Source organism: Nicotiana attenuata, chromosome 3 (genome assembly GCF_001879085.1).
Source record: "Nicotiana attenuata strain UT chromosome 3, NIATTr2, whole genome shotgun sequence".
Classification (NCBI taxonomy): Eukaryota; Viridiplantae; Streptophyta; class Magnoliopsida; order Solanales; family Solanaceae; genus Nicotiana; species Nicotiana attenuata.
In genome coordinates, this window is record NC_031991.1 from 7037483 (window position 1) to 7060281 (window position 22799).

The 22799-nt window shown below is 35.6% G+C and overlaps 2 protein-coding genes across 2 annotated transcripts; one reads left to right on the plus strand and one right to left on the minus strand.

Annotated features, from left to right (window-relative positions):
* Positions 204-2273, plus strand: LOC109224517 (galactoside 2-alpha-L-fucosyltransferase-like). The gene is made up of 2 exons (XM_019389087.1): positions 204-644; positions 747-2273. Exons 1-2 carry the CDS (start codon positions 386-388, stop codon positions 2198-2200), a joined length of 1713 nt encoding a protein of 570 aa, XP_019244632.1. The 5' UTR covers positions 204-385; the 3' UTR covers positions 2201-2273.
* On the minus strand, positions 3068-18565 carry LOC109223263. Its single transcript, XM_019387503.1, has 20 exons — positions 18266-18565; positions 18109-18178; positions 16587-16629; positions 15995-16072; positions 15782-15866; positions 15514-15596; positions 15237-15294; positions 14989-15099; positions 13907-13964; positions 13654-13750; positions 12852-12887; positions 11773-11909; positions 9806-9876; positions 9656-9709; positions 7704-7846; positions 6643-6783; positions 5541-5765; positions 4457-4516; positions 3679-3996; positions 3068-3526 (listed from the first exon to the last, which is right to left on the minus strand). The coding sequence occupies exons 1-20, from the start codon at positions 18426-18428 to the stop codon at positions 3407-3409; spliced, it is 2151 nt and encodes a 716-aa protein (XP_019243048.1). The 5' UTR covers positions 18429-18565; the 3' UTR covers positions 3068-3406.

Consider the following 22799-nt stretch of genomic DNA (forward strand, 5'->3'; position numbering starts at 1 on the left):
GATCAAAAGCAGCAAAAAATTTAATAGCCAAAATGAAAATGGAAGCAACGTAGTAAGCCTATGTATAGCAAATAAGGAAGCAATTACAGTGACACCGATAAGAGGCAAGATGAACTGCACTCTGCACACAAAGGAAAGCAATCCTCCGTAATTAAGAAAGAATAAGCCATCCTCAATAATTAATACTAGTAATTAAGAAAGAATGATTACTTAATGTATCCATCAACGTCTTAATTTGCATTTGCATGTCAACCAAGACTTGAGTAGCGAGTGCAACCAATACTTTGTTTCTTGCTTAATTTTTAGAACACATTCTACCATATTCCAATTTTGTCTTTCTGCATTTGCAACTTTGTATTTCAATTTTGATTGATACTCCTGGTACATGATTGGAGTAACTATGAAAAGATTCAAAAAAACCTCCAATGATCAGCTAGTTTCTTCCGATCGAGAATCCAGTATCGTTCTAAAGATTGCAGAATCGAAATGGGGTCTCAATCCTATGACTCTTATGGCTTTTTTCGTAGTATCTTTGATGGTTCTGACTCTTGTATTCTCAGTTGCCATAGTTTCTGGGAAGTTACCTTCTGATTGCTTGTGGACTTTGGCTGAAGCTAGATTTTTTCATGTTAAACCTTCAAAAGGTATTTCATTTCCTCCTTATTTTCTCATCTTTGCCTTTTGATTCACTTATATTACTACTAGTAAATAAACTTAATCTATTCTTCTTCTTTTTTCGGCCACAGTTTCTGAAGATGATATTCCTCGGCCAGTGATAATGCCAAAAGATAAACTATTAGGTGGCCTTCTTCCTTCTGGATTTGATGAAACATCTTGTTTGAGTAGGTATGAATCACTCTTATATATCAAAGGTCTGCGCCATAAGCCTTCGTCTTATCTTATCTCGAGGTTAAGAAGATACGAAGCTCTACATAAGCAATGTGGACCATATACAGAATTATATAACAGAACTGTCGACCTTATAAAATCTAGTGATCAATACAGTGCTGCTTCTTCAGTTTGTAATTATGTGATTTGGGTATCCTTTAGTGGTTTAGGGAACAGAATACTAACCTTAACTTCTGCTTTTCTTTATGCTCTTCTCACAAATAGAGTCCTTCTTGTTGACCCCCGAGTTAATTTACCTGACTTATTCTGTGAACCTTTTCCTCAAGTTTCTTGGTTGCTTCCCTCAGATTTTCCCATACTTGATCAGTTTAGTACCTTTAATCAGAAATCTCCACTTTCTTATGGTTATATGGTGAGAAACAATAAGTCAAGAATACATCCTTTCATGTACCTTCATTTAAATCATGACTATGATGCTCAAGATAAATTATTTTTCTGTGACACTGACCAAACTTTTCTCAAGAAAATCCCTTGGCTATTTGTGAAGTCAAATAACTATTATGTTCCTGCTCTTTTCTTGATCCCATCTTTTGAGCAAGAGTTAAACAATCTTTTTCCAGAGAAAGGAACTGTCTTCCACTTTTTAGGTAGGTACCTTTTCCATCCCACAAATACTGTATGGGGGCTTATTACTAGGTACTATCAAGCTTATTTGGCCAATGCAGATGAAAAAATAGGGATTCAAATTAGAGTCTTTGATTTAGGTGCAGGTAATTTTAAGTATGTATTGGATCAGATTTTAGCATGTACAACAAAGGAGAATCTACTGCCACAGGTTAACCAGAATGAGCCTATAGTCAATTCATCTGAAAAGCCGAAGACTATAAGTGTATTGATGACATCTCTAAGTCCAAGATATTTCGAGGAGATCAGGAACATGTATTGGGAAAATCCTACTGTAACAGGAGAGATTGTTAGTGTTTACCAGCCAAGTCATGAGGAGCATCAACAAACCGAGAAGCTGATGCATGACAGGAAGGCATGGGCGGAGATGTATTTGCTGAGTTTAACTGACAAATTGGTTACAAGTGCATGGTCCACTTTTGGATATGTAGCTCAGGGTCTTGGAGGTTTGAAGCCCTGGATTTTGTACAAGTTTGAGAATGGGACAGTACATAATCCGCCTTGTTTTCGCGATATGTCTTTGGAGCCATGTTATCATTCCCCTCCGAATTATGACTGCAAAAAGAAAACAGCAGGTTATAACACAGGTAATGGTGTTCCTCATGTGAGACATTGTAAGGATATGACCTGGGGGTTGAAGCTATTTGATCGAAATGGTGAACTGTAACATGTTTAGAATAAGGGAAGAACAATTGTCGCATGATTAAAAATTATAACTTATTACAAGATTCTTTCATTGACACGATTCTTTTGATGATAGGCAATGATGCAACTTAGAGTGAAGAAGAGATAAAATCATATTTTTCAGTGTTTAATGAAAGTTAAACCATAGATTTCTGTTTATGTGTGGATTCTGTTATTTTATTTAATGGTAAGTATTCGTACTTTTTGCTGCATCATTGTATGCTCAGCATTTCTCTGAGCAACTGGCAAAAACATGGATGAGTTCACCTTAGTGGAAAATAAGATTTTTCAACGCACCACAAATATACATGAGCGTGTGTGTGCGCAACATTGAAAATCCATAATTCTATGGTTATAAACAGGATCCTCTCTCTACCGATTTGTCCCCGATGCCCAGCCCCGGCTCATAGAGGGATTAGGCCTGCACGTCTTCCTTTCTTCTTGAATCCGATTGGATGAAAAAAGTGAGGCTCAAGCTCCCGCTATGTGCGGGGTCCGGGAAAGGATCGAAGCACAAAGATCTATTGTAGACAGCCTTACCCTGCATTTCTGCAAGAGGCTGCCTTACCCTGCATTTCTTGCACGGCTCGAACCCGTAACCTCATGATCACATGGCAGCAACTTTACCAATTGCGCCAAGGCTCCCCTTCAAATAAATAATATCACTATTACCTTAAAATCTAAATTAAGCAAATGATATAGGAGGATCATCCATCAATGGATTTTGGATAATAAGGTTATTGCTAGACTCTTCACTGACGACAGACAATGGATTACACTTAATATTATCAGGATTTACGTCATTATAGTTTTGTACACACTTTGATGTATTAATATTGAAACAATTACGTAACAAAACAATTTGTAAGAAAGAAAATCGAACATTCTAAATATTTGATTGAACTTTACTCTATCAGAATCGTGATATATTTTTGCAGTAATGTTTTTCTCAGTCGTGACATATGATCTTGGTCACTATTTTATCAATTCTCCGTTCCTTCATAAATTAAAACTAAACCACTGAAATGTTTACACATCAGGATATTTTATCGAGCTCAATTTACATGGTATCGATGCCTGCAAGGCAACCAGTTATGTAAAGGAGGTTGTTGTTAGTCATCCGCCTGCTCGCAACAAATTTCAGCTTCTACCATGTGCTAAAAAAACAGCCTGCAGTAATTCGAATCCACTAGCCAGTATCAGAATCTGAAAATTCCGCTTGGCAAGCATCTTTTGGTTCCACGTCAGTCATAGAAGGTGGAACAAGATCGTTTCTTGGGCGATTTCTTCGCTTTCGTGTGGTTGCGTCCTGCAAAGAGAGATAACGTGGAAAGGATCGACGTTACGTAATTTCCAAAGAGGTCAAAATGAAGATCGTTTACAGAAGAAACTGAAATAGCCTAGGGCCTAGTGCTTGCATGGGCTAGCCCAAAGCAAGTTTTAGGTACATTGTATCACTACCTTTGCGCTTGGCTGAGTGTGATCGGACTCTCTGGTCTGCTGGCTCAAATGTTCTGGCTCATTGGATCTCTCGCTCGAATGATCTGGTTCGCTTAACTGAGCTACCTGACTTCTCCTCAGCCAAACACTACCAAATGAGATTAATGCTGCCAGGAGCAGAAAGGGTCCAACCCTTGGATCACCACTGTAATCGTGAATTCTATTTAGGAAACTTTTGATCCTATGATTAAATCCTCCACTAGGGCCAACGGTTCCTTGAGACCAAGATGACCAACTGGAATCTGCATCCTCCGGAACCAATTCAGGAGTCCTTGTTTTCTGTGACGAAATGGGAATAAAGATACAGAACTAGAGAAGGAATCTAGAAAAGGGCTAAAGACAGCTTTCTGCAGTTATACATCCATGCAATCAACATATGAATACTTGAATAACATGAGAAACCATTATCTCATAATGATATCGACATCTAATACACATTAAAAGCTACCACTCATCCCTTGTTGATTAAGTACCTTCCAGACTGGTATCCATAATTCCATTCAAGTGAGCGATAGATCAATATTACATAGAGATTAGTTGCAAAAAGTAAAAGAATTTGTGCAAGCACAAGTTCTGGTGTACCATCTTCAACCAACTGGCAACTGCTGTCATGAATAGAGCTTACAATCTTGAAGGAGGGTTCATCATTTATAAGATCCATTTTTAGAACCCCTAAACAACCTTTGAATCAATTAAAGCAAACAAGTTTTAACAGAGAGATTTTTGGAAATTAACTTACAAATGAAGGAAGACTCTTAGAGTCGCCATCTTTGATTATCTCAGAAATCCATTGTACAATCTGTCATTCCAATATACAATACATTAGATATTCAGGTATAATGATCATGAACATTCTCATACAAGTAGCTGGCTCAATACAAGAATGAAAGGTCCAACAAATCTCAGGAGATAGGCTATATTTTCCTATCTAGGTTATTTCCCATGTATGCTGATAATTCAGTCAAATATAGACAGGGCAAATGTTTCGAGAGCCAAGCGTTATTTGCTAATCTAGCATATTACTTGCATGTTCTACAAGGAGGAGGGTTTTGACCATAAATGAGGCAGTCTTAGTAGAAGGAAATGAGTGAATTGTGTTTGCATGTCCTAGTAATAAAGAGTTGACCAAGAACAGAACTTCCACAAAATTAATCCGGCTTCACAACACGTATTTTCCCTGATGAGGGACCTTGCTTAACTATCTAAAAGTGGTATCATGCATCAAACATGTGATCAATATCATCAATGAGGGAAAGGAAACCACCCTTTAGCTCCAACTTCCAAAATTAATTCAGTCTCCTAAACGTGTCTACATAACCATGTACTTTTTGTTCAAAGAAAGAATACCGCTGGGAAAGGGATAGTTTAGGAGGGAAAAAATAGAAAGATAAATGCTCAATTAGAAGCAAATATCAAAGGACTGCCCGTCACAGTGTGGACCGAAGAGAACCATGGAAGGAGATTTCGAAATTGCAACCAGGTGAAAGAAGTGGTTTTGCTTCCATCTCCTATCTCTCTCGTTCTACTTGTGTTTTTGCAATGGATTGAACTGAAATTCTTACAGTTTGGAGGGACGAAACCACCCGCTTGTGCACAAGCGAAGGCTGTCATAGATTGTCCAATATAAAGGCTGTATTCAACAGAAAAATAAATTGCACCACAGAACAAGGGAGACGATGTTTTGTTTACATATTTTGGTGTTGCTGTCATGGAACATTTAATAGATAAATTAACGAGTTTATACTCAATTACAGAAGAATGTGGAAATAGATCCATCATGTGACTTGCTATCAAAATTTAATGGAGCCTGTCAGTCTACTCACCTCTTCAATTTTATTAGAACCGTTGTATTTTGCCACGAGCTGAGATGCAGGATCAGCTTCTACATTGTACAACGCTGAGTATCTGTTGGTTGGCTGCTTTTCGACATCCTCTGTACCATTCCTCTCATAGCGTACAATAAACAATTGTGCTATGTCTGTTATATCCCTCCTCGGCCCGCAGGTCTCATAACTATTTTCTGAATTAATGTAGAAGAAACAGAAACTCTGTACAAAAGGAGAAGCTATTAGCATTCAACGTGACAGCAAATCATAGTTTTGCTCAAAGAACAATCATCCAACACGATGGACCTCAAGGGTTCCACAAAGTAACAAAATAATCAGCCAAGTCTTACATGCTTCGATAATATAACTAAAGTCTATAATTAGAAGAAGAATAATAGCATACAAGGGAAAGAAAGACAGTTATATGAATCACATCAAGTTCAGGGAGCATCTCTCAACTACATTAAGGAACAAAAGGTTTTTCAAACCATAAGGATTCTTCAAGCTTTACCAAGGTTTGGATCCCAAAACCAACTGGAATTAGAGCGTACCAGCTAATGAAATAACTAAGACTCGATCTCAAATTAGTTGGAGCCGGGCTACATGAATCCTCTATATCCATTATGCTTTAATAGCTAAATAAAATGAAACCATCAAAGTAATCGTTACTGCAACTTTCTCCAAAATTGTGCGCACAAGAATTTGTAAATCTACAGAAGTGCCACTAGAGCTGAAATTTTCAGGAAAAGGTGTAAAGAATCTGAGATGGAAGGTTGAATCGGCACAAACAAGTAACTACAGATGCCTAGTTAAGTATATCTAAGATGAGAGGTTGTAGGAGTTTGATCCTCCCTCCAGACAATAACTTCTAAAAAGGCTATACATGCATGCTTTTCTGTAGTTTTTCATGGACTCTGTCAGTCTGTCAAAAGACAACTCCTACTGCTCATGTTCACCACGAAATGGGTCAGCTATTAATAGATTGATTTATAAATAAAAAAGGGATGCTAATTATTGTGCAAAAAACTATTGGTGGTACGGAAAATGTAATTACACCATTTAACTGAAGCAATGCCAAAATTCAAGAAGAGGTGCTCACTTTCTGTGCTTCCCCATCAAGCCAGGTAAATGTCAGCCGTTTCTGTTTTAGTGCAAGCAGAGCTGGTGCAGATGATGGATCTTGATCCACTGCAGTCAATTCTCCATCATTTGAAAGAGTTTCTTGAACCCTGCGAACAGTCTTATGTGATAGGTAATTCACACCATCAGCTAATGTAATATACATTCATAGCATCTAACATTTTATGCATGTAGCTTGATGTGAAAAAAGATTTGAAGCCATCAATCAATGTATGTGGTAATAATGAGAAGTCTTTCAGGCCCGAGGAAAGTCTCTTCCTGCCCTGGAGGTTGGAGCAATTTACCAGAAAAAGCAGAAAAATGCATCCCAACGAAGACATCTTTAGCTTTAATATATGCAGGACACAACTAAAAAGAGAAGGCATATGTAATATGCAGATGCAGACGAGTAGATGTCATTGTTGATAGATTATTGTAGGTGTTGGTATACTATGAATCAATTCTAATGAACTTTTCATCTCAAAGTTATTAGATAGAAATGTTAAGGAAGAGCTAATTGTTGGAGATGCACATGCTCTATGTCTTATGAGGTGATCCATAGCAAGCCAATTCAGATTTGGTATGTCAGGCTTGGGTCTTTCGTTCGGCTCGTAATCGGAAACCCTGTGGGCCAATGTGTAAGTATATGAGTCCAGTGGCAAAACTGCTGAAATAGAGAGGGGCTTCATCAGATTTCTCTGATATTACTAGTGCCAAAATCTCTCTCTATCTCTTTCTCACACGGAGAAAGTCTACCCCCACCCCCTCTTCCTCCTCTATCACAATTATCCCACAACATCTGCGGTTAATCTCTGTTCAGATTTTCTAAAACCAGATGGAAAGATAAATCAACTAAAAACTAAGACGGATAAGCCAAATGATAGTACAACAACAACAAACCTAGTGTAATCCCACAGGTGGGTTTTGGGGAGGATAGTATGTACGCAGTCCTTACCCCTACCTTGAGAAGGTAGAGAGGCTGAAGCCGAATGACAGCCTAAAGGTTTAATTAAGAAAAATGAACTAGGAAAATGAGCTTACTTCACGCATTTCATTGAGCTCCTGGCTATACCGCCCAGCTAAAACAACACAATACCATACCCTGGTATCCTTTCCAGCACGTGAAAAGCCCCGCGCATCACAACCCAATTCCGTCGAAGTTACACTCCTCAATTGTGGAAGCACTGATGAAGTATGAAATAAAGACCAGCAAGATCCATGTTAATACAATTCAGATAAGACTGTAAGACACAAATAGCAGAGGCACAATTTTTTGAAGTCTTTTGCCATGTTTCAATATTGCATTCTACAGCACAAGAACCTGGCATCTTAATTTCTTGCTCCAGCTAAATCCGAGATCTCAAGACATATAAACACAAATACAACCATCCTTGAATTGTGATCACAACACAAATTCTGGAATTCATCTTTCCGCATATTGTCAACTGAAAACTAAGTTGCTCCGACACCGGTGTGGATCTAGAGGTCGGATCATTCGAGATGTAATTCTAAGATTCGGAGATATGGATCCTAGTACGGATACGGGTGCCGGGATCCGGCTGAAAATAATTCAAAAATATAAATATCTCTAAATTATGAGAATTTTTGTGGAATACTTATGTATAGCTTGTAAAGTGTGGATTTCTTTTTTATTCTCAAGTTGTAGATAAGTAAAGGATTGATTTCCTAGATAAGGTATGCTGTTTTCTTCAAATTTACCCTATTTTTTTTTCTGATTTCGGGAATCAAATTGTATCTTGTCTCGAATTTTTCCGTCCGTCGTGGTCAAAGTAACCAAAATTGTTTGTCCAGATCCGGTACGGATCCCATGCCCACACCCATACTAGTGTAGTATCGACACGGGAGCGGCACCTAAACTGTCGTGTCGGAGCAACTTAGACTGAAAATGCCCACTTATGCCTCATAGTGTTGTGAATGCCTACGCCAATTTGCAAGTTGGTAAAACTTGAGGCAGCTACATTGCCACAACTATGCATACAATATGTACAGAATAACTACGGTAACTACTATGGTCACATGAAAAACTACACTTCAATTAACTAGTACTCACTTCGTTTCAATTTAGATGAGATAGTTTGACTCGGCACGGAGTTTAAGAGAAAAGAGGGAGACTTTTGAAACTAGTGGTCTTAAAAGCTTAAGGGGTAAAAGCTTTGTGGGGCCATGCCATTTGTGTGGTTATAAAAACTTCTCATTAAAGGTAAAATGGTAAAATGAAAAGTTTAAAGTTGAATTATTTCCAATTATAGAAATGTGTCGTTCTTTTTGGAACGGAACAATAAGGAAAGTGCGTCATCTAAATTGAAACAGAGGGAGTAGTAAAATATAGTTCCTTGTTCACATCTGGGTACATTACACTAACCATCCATCTAAAGCCATAACATGACACTCTAAATTAGCATACACAAAGGCACAAAGCAGGATATAACAATGATTTTAAGACTTCAATTTCAATATTGTCTTCTATCTTCACTCTACTACTGGCAGCTCTAGCCAAAATGATTTTTTTTTAAATAAGCGTTAATCACCAAAAAGAATTCTTGGTAAAGTGGCTCATCACTTGGAGGAAATATACTTGAAATTAATGAGTGCAAAAACACTTATAACATGATTGTCGAAGTGGTGATGAGAAGTTTGAAGCAGTATTCTCCTCTATTGGTACTGGAAACACTAACCATAACGTTCAACAAGAATAAACAGGATAACTCCAGACGGAAAGTTGCTAAGTCAATCTAAAATGAGTGCGAATGCTCAAACATAATGATTGCTGACACTAGAGTAACATGAACAAAATAAACCTGGCTGACTTGAATGTATTTGCTAAAATCTCAAATTGATTAGCCACAGCACAAATAATATCAGATAAAGCAGTTTATGAAAAAATACGTGTTCAATTCACTTATGCAATACACTAATTTATGAAACTGACGAAATAGCCAAATACAATGGTAAAAGGGAGAAAAGATAAGTACCTTGATTTTTATTCTTCTCCATAATATCCACAAACAATGAACTGTTGACATAGCCTACAATCATAAACATCTTAGACACGTAACTTATCACAGCCACCAGAAGTTATTTAGAGAATATACAACAAGAAATGAGGAGGAAAATGAACTTGCCATGATGAACAACAGGTTTGACACCTGTTTCTTTTATAAATACGATGGCAGGGGCAGATTCGACCCCTAACCTGTATAGATAGGACAATAGGTTATCTTACAACATCATTAAGTGAAAATTGTCAAGGGAGCAGAGCATAGAAGTACAAAAGAATAACTAAGTAAAAGTTCAGCATTTCACAACAAAGAGCTCTATTTGCTTTACCATTGTTTTTTATTTTTATTTTTTTCCTTTTTCTCTTAGGCATGGAAGAGGAATCAATCCTACAAGAAAAGAATATTGCCTGGAGAATATGAATTAGCTGGCTCAAATCACGTCATGGAAGTTCCACACATTACTCTACAAATAGTCTTTTATGGGATGCTGCGTATTGGCTGACTTATCCAATGAACATAATGTCTTCCTCTTTTATTAAGCTATATAAATCAATTACGAAGTACCTCAAGGTAACTTATCCCAAAAAAAACAAAAAGTACCTCAAGGTACTATTTAACCATCCCTGTCCACAGCAATCAAATGCTCAAATTCTGTTGCTGCACTTTAATAGGTAGGAATTCTGTTATTTCATATAGATAGATAAAGTACAAAACTATAAACAACAAGATTTTCAGGTTTCATATATCATGAGGAGAAACTTGGATCTCCACAACAAAAGTCGTTATTTATAGCATTACTCTGTATTCGACAAAACAACCCCACTCACAAGTTGAACTGTAATAAAAAGCCAACCAGATTGCTAACTGAAAAAAAAGATTCAGAACAGATTTGGAATATCATTTTAGAAATTTTAAAAGAAAGTTAATAAATGATCGGCTATATAGCATAAGGATAGAGGATCATGTCAACCCCCAATTAGTTTGAGATTTAAGCCTAGTTGATTGATTGTTAGGAATAAAGAAGTAGATATGAACATCCTTTGAAGATAGTAGAACCAAGTTACCTACTCTAATGTAAATCCAAAATGAGACTCATTCTGAAAGAATGTGGAAGATGTAAACAGAAGTATTAACCTGTGTATGGTTTACAATTACAGATAAAGAAAAACTGCTAAAGGTTGAAGTCTACAAAAAGAAAATAAACTATACTTTATTCTTTGTGTAAACTCTTACTTAGAACCATTTTAAATTATTACCACATAAGGAAATATGAGGGTATTATCATTATTTAGGTATTCCAACTTATAAAAACTAAGAAACTTTTAAAAAGTTAAAAAAATCAAACAAATTCAATAACAAATGAGAACTACGAAACGGAGTACTCTCTTCATGTCATTTTTATGAAACGATTAAGATTGGGGTACTCGAGCAACATTTATCCTCGACTACAACTTTTTTTTTAATAAGATAGAGTTCAAATCCGTAAAACAGCCATGGTTCATAGAATTTTTTGTAGTTCCTGAATGTCTTTCTTGCCCTTTTTCCAAAAAGTCAGTGTATTGGTGTTCAAAGTCAGATGAAAATTAGATAATTGGAGGGATTAACTTTTAGCAAAATTGAACTTCACCTTATTATATCCAAAAACTATTATACTCAACTTTTGAATATAAATTAGAAAAAAAATTAATTTTTATTCCATGTTATTAACATGTGCTAACACTGTAACACATCTACCCAGAAAAGGCTAAAATTTAGAATGATTTGACAGTTGTCAAATGATTTAACAGTTGTTTATCCCTTCTAGTTAACTTCCAAGCTGTTCAAATTCACTCAGTGAGGAAAAGCCAAAATAAAATGGAAACCAACAAAGCTATGAGAGACGATAAGGGAGGGAGAGGAAGGACATTTGAGGAGAAAAGGGAAGCAGAAGTCAAGAACTTATTCACAAACCCCTCTCCCTCCAAAAGAAAAAAGAAAGACAAATTAACATGAGAGGGGAAAGGAAAAATGCAGAAATTAGCGGGAAAATGAAACAGCAAACTAGTGCAGAAATTAGCGGGAAATGAAACAGCAAAAATAGTGTACATTACATATTCCACCACAATGAAGATTCTCCTTCCTGCCATAGCACGAATGCAAATGTAGCATAGGCTGAGTAATTCTTAGCAGCTTGACGAATAAATGGAGTTGCCCGTTCACCAGTTTGAGAGAAGAAAATGACCTTGACCTTATTATTGAGAAATATAAGAAACCTGTCAAATTCTAAGCAAGCGGCCTAAAACCAGTACACATGGCAGAACCAGGGTACTAAACATGTTAGTGTAAATGGAAATATATCCTCACATTTTCAAGCAGGGCGTATTCTTTCATAGAATACAACTAGTCAAGCTACACTTCATTAAAAAAAAAACTAAAAAAAAAACCTAGTCAAACTATATGCAAAGCAATGTGTGTGCAGCCAGTCCATACAAAATACTAAAACCTGGGACAGAGACTTTGAACAAATCAAAGAACATGACAGCTTAGTCAATGCCAGCTACAGCAATTATTTAGACCATGCAGTATCAGTTAAAAAGAAGCTGCACAGCATAACATTCCCTCACTTTCTAGGAAACAACTGTAAAGGCATAAAGCATATTCTTCCTTTCAGGGACTGGGATTTAAATTTAACTATAATTTTAAACACTAAGAGGACACTTTGAAAAGTGCTGCTTGGGATCTTGATTTTTTAAGAGTGATCACTTTCTAAAAGAAGATACGGCATAGTGAAGGTGATTTGTTATGGCAATACTTCAAAAAACTTATTGATCGCCTTTTAAGGAGGATTTTGAGCATCATCCCATTATTTTGCTCAAAAAATACCGCTAGCATCTTATAGCTAGAAGAAAAAGTTAATGATGGGATGCCCTTCATTCTTCAAGATAGTTTTACACAGATAGAGGAGTACGTGATTATGACCTTTGATAATTGCATTGTAATTGACCTGTTAAATATTATCACTATACATGCAGTAGAACCGGTAAAAATAAGGGCAACCTTAACAGATACTTTAGTGTGCATGTTAATCAAGCTAGTCAATCATAAGTTGCAGCAACTGGCCGTCTCTCATCACTTAGTTTTCTTTCTTTTTTAAAACTAAAGTAGTTGGGAAGGCTGTCAGAAGTTGTACCTTGTGAGGTTTGCTTTTCAGCAGAAAATCCTGGGCCTGAAATTAAAAGAAGCTGTGAATCAGAATATGTAAAGCTAGTCAAGTATTAAAAGCTTGCAAAACTTGTCCATCATCAACAAGTTAAGCACAAATTTGCACGCATACTGATCCATAGTTACCAGACATAAGTGATGTGAATGTGGAAAAACTCGTATACAACTAGAGAAGAAACACATTTGTCTAATAACGTGCTTGGCCAAGCTTTTGGGAGACAAGAAATAGTTTTTTTATGGAAAAAAATGGTTTATTGTCAAAAAAAAAGTACTCAACTTTTTTGACGAATTAAGGAGTTTTGAAGTATTAAGGACTTGAGTATTAATTTGAAGAATTGAGTTTGGCCAAACTTTAAAGAAAAGTATTCTAGGTAGTAGCATAAACTAATTTTCCTGCTGCAGACTGGAAATAAAAATTTGTAACTTCTCCCTGAAAGCACAAGCAGCATAGAAAATTAATTTACAGGACGAAAATACCCTTAACAAAAATTAACATTTGCCAAACCATCCCTCTTTATTTTACCTATATGTATCTCAGTTATAATAACAATTATATAGACGTATACGTTTACCAATCAAATGAATATTAAATGACTAAAAGTATAGCAATCATGACTTTGAAATAACTATATTTATATTGATTTGTTTTTTTTATTAATATTTTACATTTAATAAAATAAAATTGAGATTTGACTAAAATCTTTTCATAATAAATATTCAAAATCGTTTATCAGAATAAAACAAAAGATGAAAGCTAAATCTCATGGTACCATTGACTCCTTCGAGTAGTACCGAATGCGTGGCAAACTTAGAATGGTCGTCGCAACCCAATCAGTAACTGAATCAATGGAAAGTTCTCCTTCATACCTAGATTATCAAGTATCGTTAGCAAAATACAATTAGCAGGAAACTGTGTTCAAAGCAAAGTAAGTCCACACTCTAGTTTTGAGCCCCAACCAAGAATACATGTCCGGATGACAAGAAAATAACAAAACAAAAAAATGGTGAGAAAAGGAAACTCACCTAGACATGCACCTTAAACCTCTACAACCTGGGGGGAAAGCCACAAATGCTGGAATTCCTGTAAGTGAACCAATAAGTCAAGTTAAAGAGGGTTGAAGAGATGGGGGAATTCATGCATCAGTGTCAGTTAATACATCAAAGCATAATGAACTGCAATTCAAATTGATTTTTGTGGACGAGATAAACCCTATCAAAATCGTAAGCTAAGGAAAAACAGAGGCAAGTCCTAGAATAAACATGTATATAGTCAAAATTTATCATATTTTCCTCAATCTCGGTTCCTTGATCTTAGTGACCGAATATTAGACCTAGTGAGCTGAGTGCTGCACAAGATTAGTGTATATGAAATCTTCTCCTACCGATTTCGCTTAACGCAAAAATAGAAATCATAGCTCACTGGCGCAAATGTATAATTTACACAATATAACATCAGGGGAAGAGTTAATCATGATAAGACCACTCCACCGACTATTCAGTTTCATATCTCTAGATCTTCTTACTACTGCAAAGGCATTTTGCATTGCCACCTCATATGTACTCTTTCCCAAATTCGATGAGCTATAGTACCTCAAGTCCATCGTCCCTCCTCTAATGAAATTATAGCAGACATGATTCAGAACCTAACAGCAGCCATTACTGGTCAAGTGCTGCAGTTAAATTGCTGAACACCACATAAAGCTATCTAATTCTTTTTTTTTTTTCTTTTTTTTGCAAAAGACAACCAAAAATCTCCAAGTGCTAGAGGCACAAGGTTTGAAACTCGGAGGATAACGGGCCCGCCCCTCTACCTTTCTCCACTTAAATACCAGTCTTATGTCGGTCCGAATGTAACAGTTATCTAATTCTTATCTCATTCAGTCCCTAAAATATATATTTATTTCCTTATTAAGTTACCAATTGAATCTCACACTTCTGTAGATGATTTCACAGGAAGAACAAAACATCAGCCATAAATATGAACTCCATGAAATGCGTTCCAAGCTTGTATTTCAGCAGAATATGATCTAACAGCTGCAGTATTCTGTCGAAGCATTTTTGAGGAATGACAAAGTAAATTTACTTATGTTTATTAAAATACTTTCCATGTCTAAAAAATGGTAGTCCACCAGGTCCTTTCTCAGCTAGATATGTGGCAAGTTGAACATCAGCAAGATCAATAACTCCAGTATCTGCGACCCCATCCAGCAAAGTAACTGAAGAGACAAGATAGAAGAAATAAATGGGAAAAACACACCAAATAACATTTGCAGGGTACAAAACAAATACACCAAATAATGTCAGCAAATTATAAATGGGAAATAAATGTCTGCAAAAATATGCAAACTCTTACCAATTCTCTTCCATTTGTTTGAAAATTGAGCACATCGCACACTCCCCGGAGAAAAAATCTAGAGAAGAATTTTGGTCAACGTTCATCATAGGAGTAAATAAATGAAAAAAATAAAAATTAAATAATGAAAGAGTATATAGTTGTGAGAAACTATACATATTGAGGTAATACAGTGGAACTCTATATGTACAGAGGGTGAATAATGAAGACACAAACTTGTAGATACATAATAATTCAAAAGAGTAAGAAAAATTCCAGTTTAGCACATATATTAAACCTGAATTAACAATGCCTTGTCAGTTTCAAGCTTGGATCGAAAATTCTCAGAGCTGATAACATCAAAAGCATGGTCTTCAGGATCTAAGATACAAAGATAGAGAAATCTGCATCAGACAAACATAGATAGTGACTCTAGAAAGAACAAAGCTAAATTAAAATCACTGGTAGTATCACATTATCTCTGGTTTATCTTTCTGTGGGGTTGGGGGATGGCAGCGGGGCAAGTACTTGCCTAGCAAAAGTCTATCTAAAGAGGTGTTACAAACCAAAAGAAAATGTCTCCAGGAGAGGAAAGCTGATTTCTGAAATACTTCTCCCGGCATACTGCTCTTTAGCCTTTTCAATAACATGCTGAATTGCCAAAGAAAAAGATATATTAAAACATTAACCAGAACAGATTAATAGGAAACGTGAAATGGATCTACAGATTCCCATTTTTGGTACTAAATTATCTGTAGAAATTAGAACAGAAAACTTACGAACTGCTCATCAATACCGAATAAGTCATAATCTCTCTTCCAAATTTGATTTGTCAGCAATTCAAAAGCATAACGAGCCTGTGAATAATTATGCAGCAATCATGCCATGGGAAAACTTCATGGTATGGAGGAAAAGGTGAGGAAAATTGGTAATGAAAAGTGGCACAAGAAAGCCAGGCAACAGGTAAGTAAAATCGACCACTTCACAGCTGTCTAAAATAGAAATATCAAGACCTATAATCACAGGAAAGGCAGCAGCCATGAACATACCATGGCACTAGGAAAAATGCTAAGATGTGTCTTGCATATCTAAATGCATGCAATACCATGGTTAAGGCATTGAATGTGTACAAGCTAGCAATAAGAGAAACAAACATAATGATAAAGAAGCTGTTGGATAAAGCATCTGGCAATATTTGGACGGTTGGTATGAGCAAATCTTTTATGTCAAAAGAAAATAATATTTTAAAAAACAAAACAAACAAAACCATGTTAGGATCAAAAAGAAAATGCGAACAGTCTAGGGAGAGGACGTCAGCATGAAGATACAGTAATGGAGCAAACTAAATTAGCAAGTGATGAGACAACTAACCTTGATAAAATCGATCGTAGAAGGAACCTCAACACCTAAATTCCTGTAAGTAATACCATTTTATTTCCAGCAAATCAAATCCAACAAACAAATCCAAATCATTTTTCCTTGGTGTTCAATACTAGATTTGACAGCAATGATGTGGAATAGCTGAAAAGTGGAAGTGCAATAAACTCGAAGCACAGTCGGTACATATCTCACGGAAAACTACTTCACCTCATCCCAGCAAAGGGATAATATAAACAACTATCACGTTGGTGGAACTTATCAGTTCATTGGCAAAAATATGGAAATAAATTTTCCAAAAATAAACGTCAAGTTACAATTTATTTATTTTTAATTAGTACAAATGAAGTAGGACTCTCAAGTTACAATTTTTAAACAAAGAATTGATAACTTAACACTTCGCTTAGATTAAGGGATAAATTTACAAGCATAACAGAGTCTCTTCTTTCTCTTCCCGTTCGTTCACTTTTTAAGAAGTGGCATAGTGGAGCTACGTTTTATCAATTAACTGGCTCTCTCACTGAGTGGAACACACTCGGGGCACATAAGGACATCTAGCGGGGGTTAATTTTTTTTAAGATTATGGTGACCCATTAGCAGAAAATACTAAAGTTGCTGATTGTGTAAAATGCAATAATACAGAGTAAAAGCAAAATTAGCACAAAATGCAAGGATTACGAGTATTGGTCATGTTACATCCATAAGATTCTAATAAAAGCGAAGATTGTGACATGTTTCAGAGAGAAGTACTCCTTTTTCATAGAAAGAAGTGCTTTCAAAACACTGATAAAGGGGCCCATTTCAAATAGCTCAATGAGTGGGGGGAACAACCACTAGCAATGAAAATGATAATGTGGCAAAGGACAAGAACAACATTGTACTTGGTATTAAGACTACCACTAGAACAAGTTTAAGCATAACACAGAGGCAAATCCAAACAAGAACAGCTATTTTAACAATAAGGCAATTGACGAATTTCATGGAATTCTTAGAGAGTGACAAGACATCTAGACCAAGACAAGATTTGAGCATCTATAAGTTTCACAACAGCAAAATCAGTAAACCTACGTGATGAATATTGTACAAAGTATGAGATTAATTCCAAACACAGACACACACACCCTTAAGGTGTGGGTTTTGGGTACAGTAACGCCCCTGAAGGTTCTAATGAGACATAAACACCCCTTAATGAGGTGACTAATCACTCAAATTACCAGGAAATATTTGTGTTCTACTCTCAGGGTACCTATGTCCTGTTCAAACCTTTAGGGGTTTTAGGGTCTAAAACTCCATCCTTTATTGTGTTTGTGGAAGTAAAAAAAAAAAAAAAAAAAAAGTAATTTCACATAAAGGATAGATGAAGCAATGTTGGAATAACAAGTACATCTAATATATTTCTTTTTTCTGTGGCAGTGGTGTCCGGGCCCGCACTAAGTCAAAGTGACCAATATATAGCAAAAGGTAATCAAGAACTATGTAAATATGTAACAATGGAATGCCTGTGAAAAGGACGTACCACTTTGAAGAGAGTTTCTCGTATGCCTGATTAACTTCCTCAATTGAACTTTGCGCTTTGATACCCAATGCTACAAGAATCATGCATAATTTAAAAAAGAAACGGCATACAGTCGGAATAAGAATCAAAGAAAGAATTAGTTAGAGTGTGGACTCACCATCATAATGCGAACGAGGGAAGGCACGAGGAATTACGACTAACTGATAGAAGAGTGAAGCACAGAAAAGTATAAAAGGGATAGAGTACGCCTTAAGCATCGACAGTACTGAAGAAGTGCCCGCTGGTTTTGCAGGAACCCTAGAAGAAGAGGACGTCGCCATTATCGAACTCTGCTTTTCGACAACCGGAGGAATTGTTTGGGACTTGGGAATGTGACTAAAAGCAGTGGCCGACTGCCGGTACACTGATGTCTCGGATCAGGACACGATTTGATTCGTATTTTTATATTGTCGGGCCAAGTATTTTCCATAACATATTCGGAGTTGGAGTTCGGGTTTTTTTATACTAAACATCCTTATAATATCACTCAATTACATGTACTTCTTTACATTTTAACATCAAACACTTAGACCCCTTATACTATAGAAATCGTACACAAAGATTAGCCTTCTTGAAGGTAGCGATAGTTTGCGTACACACTATTTTCCCCAGACTCCATTTGTGAATTACACTGAATTTGTTATTGTTGTACACAAATATTAGCTGAAAATTTTATTTTCATTTTACTAAGATGTTGTGTGTTTAGTTTTCATCATTAATAATAATTTTCTTCCACATAAGCTATTTGTATAAAAATTATACAATTCTTTTGAAATGACTAAAATGATATTATATTTTATTATATATATTTTTTTTATGATAGTCGATTTATATAAATGTATATTTTTTATTAGGCAAAAGAGTTCGGGACCCACCTGAATTTAATAACTTCTGTTTTGTTTCTCCTTAAACTTCATGTGGTCTTTAATACCCTCTTGAACTTGGTAATTTCATAGTCTCGACCCTCCTGGAAGCTGACAATTCATTGGAGTGTGTCACACGCGCTACCACGTGAATTTTTTGTCCATGTGATATTTTTTTATAATAAAATATATTTTTTATCTTTTTAAGTCCACCAACCGTTTAATTATTTTTTTTGTGCCAAAATATGTAAAAATAATAATTGAAACAACGTTATTTTGATTATAATTTTTAATTTTGCTAAAGGTAATGATATTTTAATCAAGTTACTTTTACATATTTAGTTAGGAAAAGAAGGAATACACAGTTAGAACATATTAGTTTTGCATCTAAAATGTTACATTGTTGGAACTGCATATATTGGCTAAATAAATATTCTAGCTAAAAATAGTTAAATACTGACCAAATATTTGCTATTTGACTCGGGAAAAAATTTAAATAAATAGTCATTGCATGAAAATAAAAATAAAAATACACAATATTTTTTATTTATTTTTTTTAGAAAAAACACCATTTGATCTCTATTACTGTCTTCTCTTTATTTGGTAAAAAATAAATGGATTTTCAACTAACTTTTCTAGGTTTGGACCGGAAAAAAAAAAGATAAAACATACATAGTTGAAATACATATTTATTGTATCTAAAAAATATACAATTGGGATAAAACATGCAATATATATTAAGAAGAAACAACAAGATATACAATTGGAACAAATAAATTATTATATTTGATTATGTGGCAATTAATATTTAAAAAATACTCCACTTTGAAGCTAATTTTTCAATTTTTCATCCCTTCCACGCGCTTAAAAGATAACCACGCTCTTTGCCACATCAGCACCTAGGGGGTCAAGATTATCAAATTTTCAAGTTCGGGGAAGGGGATATTAAAGACCACGTGAAGTTTAAGGGGGAACTAAACAAAAGTTTTCAAGTTGTGGGAGATCCCGAACATTTCTGCCTTTTTATTATCAATTAGAACTTTGAAGTGACATATGAATATTAATAAAATACTAGTAATATTTTTTTTTTAAAAATGTGTGCTAAACATTGAAAGAATTATTTAATAGTGTTGATTGACAGACTTGACTTTATATCAGTTGAGTTCGTGGTGAAGACTTAAAGAATTCCTTTGGTTAATAAGTTTGATTTTTGAGGTTTTACAAAACAATTAGTAGAAAGTGAGAACAGCATTCTTACAATTGGCCAAGAAAAGTACGAAAAAGAATAATAACAATCTCATGTTGAATAATGGATTGTATAATTTCTCGTTAAATTGATACTTGAATCAAAAATAGGACAAAGAAATCAAGCTAAAACCAGTACTCAAAAGTAGGATTGATGGAAGAACAAATATCACCTTGTACAATATACTAGTAATAGATTATGAACAAAGAGATATATATATATATATATATATATATATATATATATATATATATATATATATATATATATATATATATATATAGTATGAATCATATGGAATTCAGGGGTGTATCTAAAGGGATGATTATGGGTTCTCGTGAACTCATACATTTATCACGATCATATATAATAATAATATATTTCTTAAAAATTACTTAAATATATTGTGTACACCCAAGCTCAAATAATCCTATGGTAATTAGGTGCACCTTACAAGTAAAAATGGAGTTCCAAATTCTACGCATATCTTCGACACTTACTAATGGTCCAATATTATCATTACAGTAAAGCAGTGAATAAGTATGAAACAGCGCAAATATATGAAATAAACATGAATAAAACACATAGTACCATCCCCCTTCTTCATAATTTTACTCAAGTTTCCAACTAGCAAGTTCCCTCCGTAACCGGAGCATATATGTACAATTATAGTGGTTTCCGTCAAGGAAGTTATCAGGATCCAAATCAGGGAAAATCCCTCAGATACACTTGCTTATGGCCAAGTGTTACACACGATTCCATGAGTATAATACATATGTGTGTGTGTATATATATGTGTGTGTGTGTGTGTGTGTGTGTATAGAGAGAGAGAAAATGCCGAGGCGTACGGCCCGATCAAACATAAAAGTAAATTGTGCACTTCCAGAGAGTCGAATGGCGCGAACCATAGATGCATCTATTAACCTGCCGAGGCGATCGGTCCGCTCCCATGAGAGTAGTAAAAGGTAATACCCCGCTCGCGAATCATACGTGCAACGCGGTCAAATATAATTTAAGGGACTTCCCCGCTCGCGAATCATACATGCGACGGGGTCAATTACAAATTTCTCAAGTTATTATAATATTTATTATTTCTTTTCGAAAATACGAAGTTTAATGGAAACTCTTAAAATCTCAAATTCCTCAATTTTAATTTCATTCAACCCAATTATTACGCAACCTTAATCTTGTTTCTTCTTAAACAAAAATAAACATAAATTAACAACAATATCAATCAAGGCATGATGTAAGCCTAAAACTACCCGGACATAGGCATAGTTACTAGCTACGTACGGACTCTCGTCACCTCGTGCGTACGTAGTCCCCCTCAAATAGAAGCACATATTTAATTATTTCACCTATGGGGTTAATTCCCTCCTACAAGGTTAGAAAGGAGACTCACCTCGCTCTGAAGTTCCATAACCAACTTCCAAGCCCTTCCGATGACCCAAATCTATGCACAACATTCCAAAACTAGCCAATAATTATGCAAACCCATTAATATATGCTCAAACACTCATTATAATCCAATTTATAGCAATTTCTAACCCCGATCGAAAAGTCGATAAAAATCACCCTCGGCCCCACGTGCCCGGATTCCAAAAATTTTCGAAGATAAAGTTTGCCCACAACCTCACAAACTCAAATATATAATTTACTCTCAATTTTATGTCCAAAATCGTGGTCAAAATCCAAGAATACCAATTTTCTAGGTCTTTCCCCAAACCCCAACTTTCTACTAAATTCCATATTTAATCCGTATCTAAATCATGTATTTAACTTATAATGAGTGGGAACAACTTACCTTGTGTCTTGTGATACTTGAAGAATATCTCCCCTTGAAGCTCTCCAAAATCGCCCACACCAAATGAAAATGGGAGAAAAATGACCAATTTCCCGATTTTTAAAAGAACCCTTCTGCCCAGACGACTTTTACATATGCGGTCCATTAGCCGCTTATGCGGCGTCTTCTTCGCACTGATAACTAGGGATTTTGACACATTTTATACCCCTTTGTGCTTATGCTTGATTATAAATTCATACAAAATAGTCCCAAAAGGCTCATAAATTGTGCTTGATTATAGGTTTGATCAACAACTATGCCTACTCTAGTTCGTCCTTGTATAAGGACAAGATGAAGTACCTTCATGATAAATATGCTCGTGGAAAGGAGTTCAAAGTTGGTGATTTGGTTCTCTTGATCAATTCCCGGTTACGTCTGTTTCCGGGAAAGCTTAAATCAAAATGGAGTGGACCGTTTGAAGTTGTGTTACTGACCCCCTTTGGTGCTCTTGATTTGAAAAACAAAAATGGTGAAGTCTTTTGAGTGAATGGGCACCGTGTCAAGCATTATCTTGGGAAGTTTGATGATAGCCATGTGGTGGTTGTTGTTCATTTCAAATGATTGGATGGTAACATGCGTCGTGCCGCGACGTTAAATCAGGCGCTTCTTGCGAGGCAACCCATGTGTTTTTCTTCTTATTTTCTTTGATTTTCTTTGTAGTATAGGAATGATTTTTGGACTAACTGGTTGTGAGATGTTA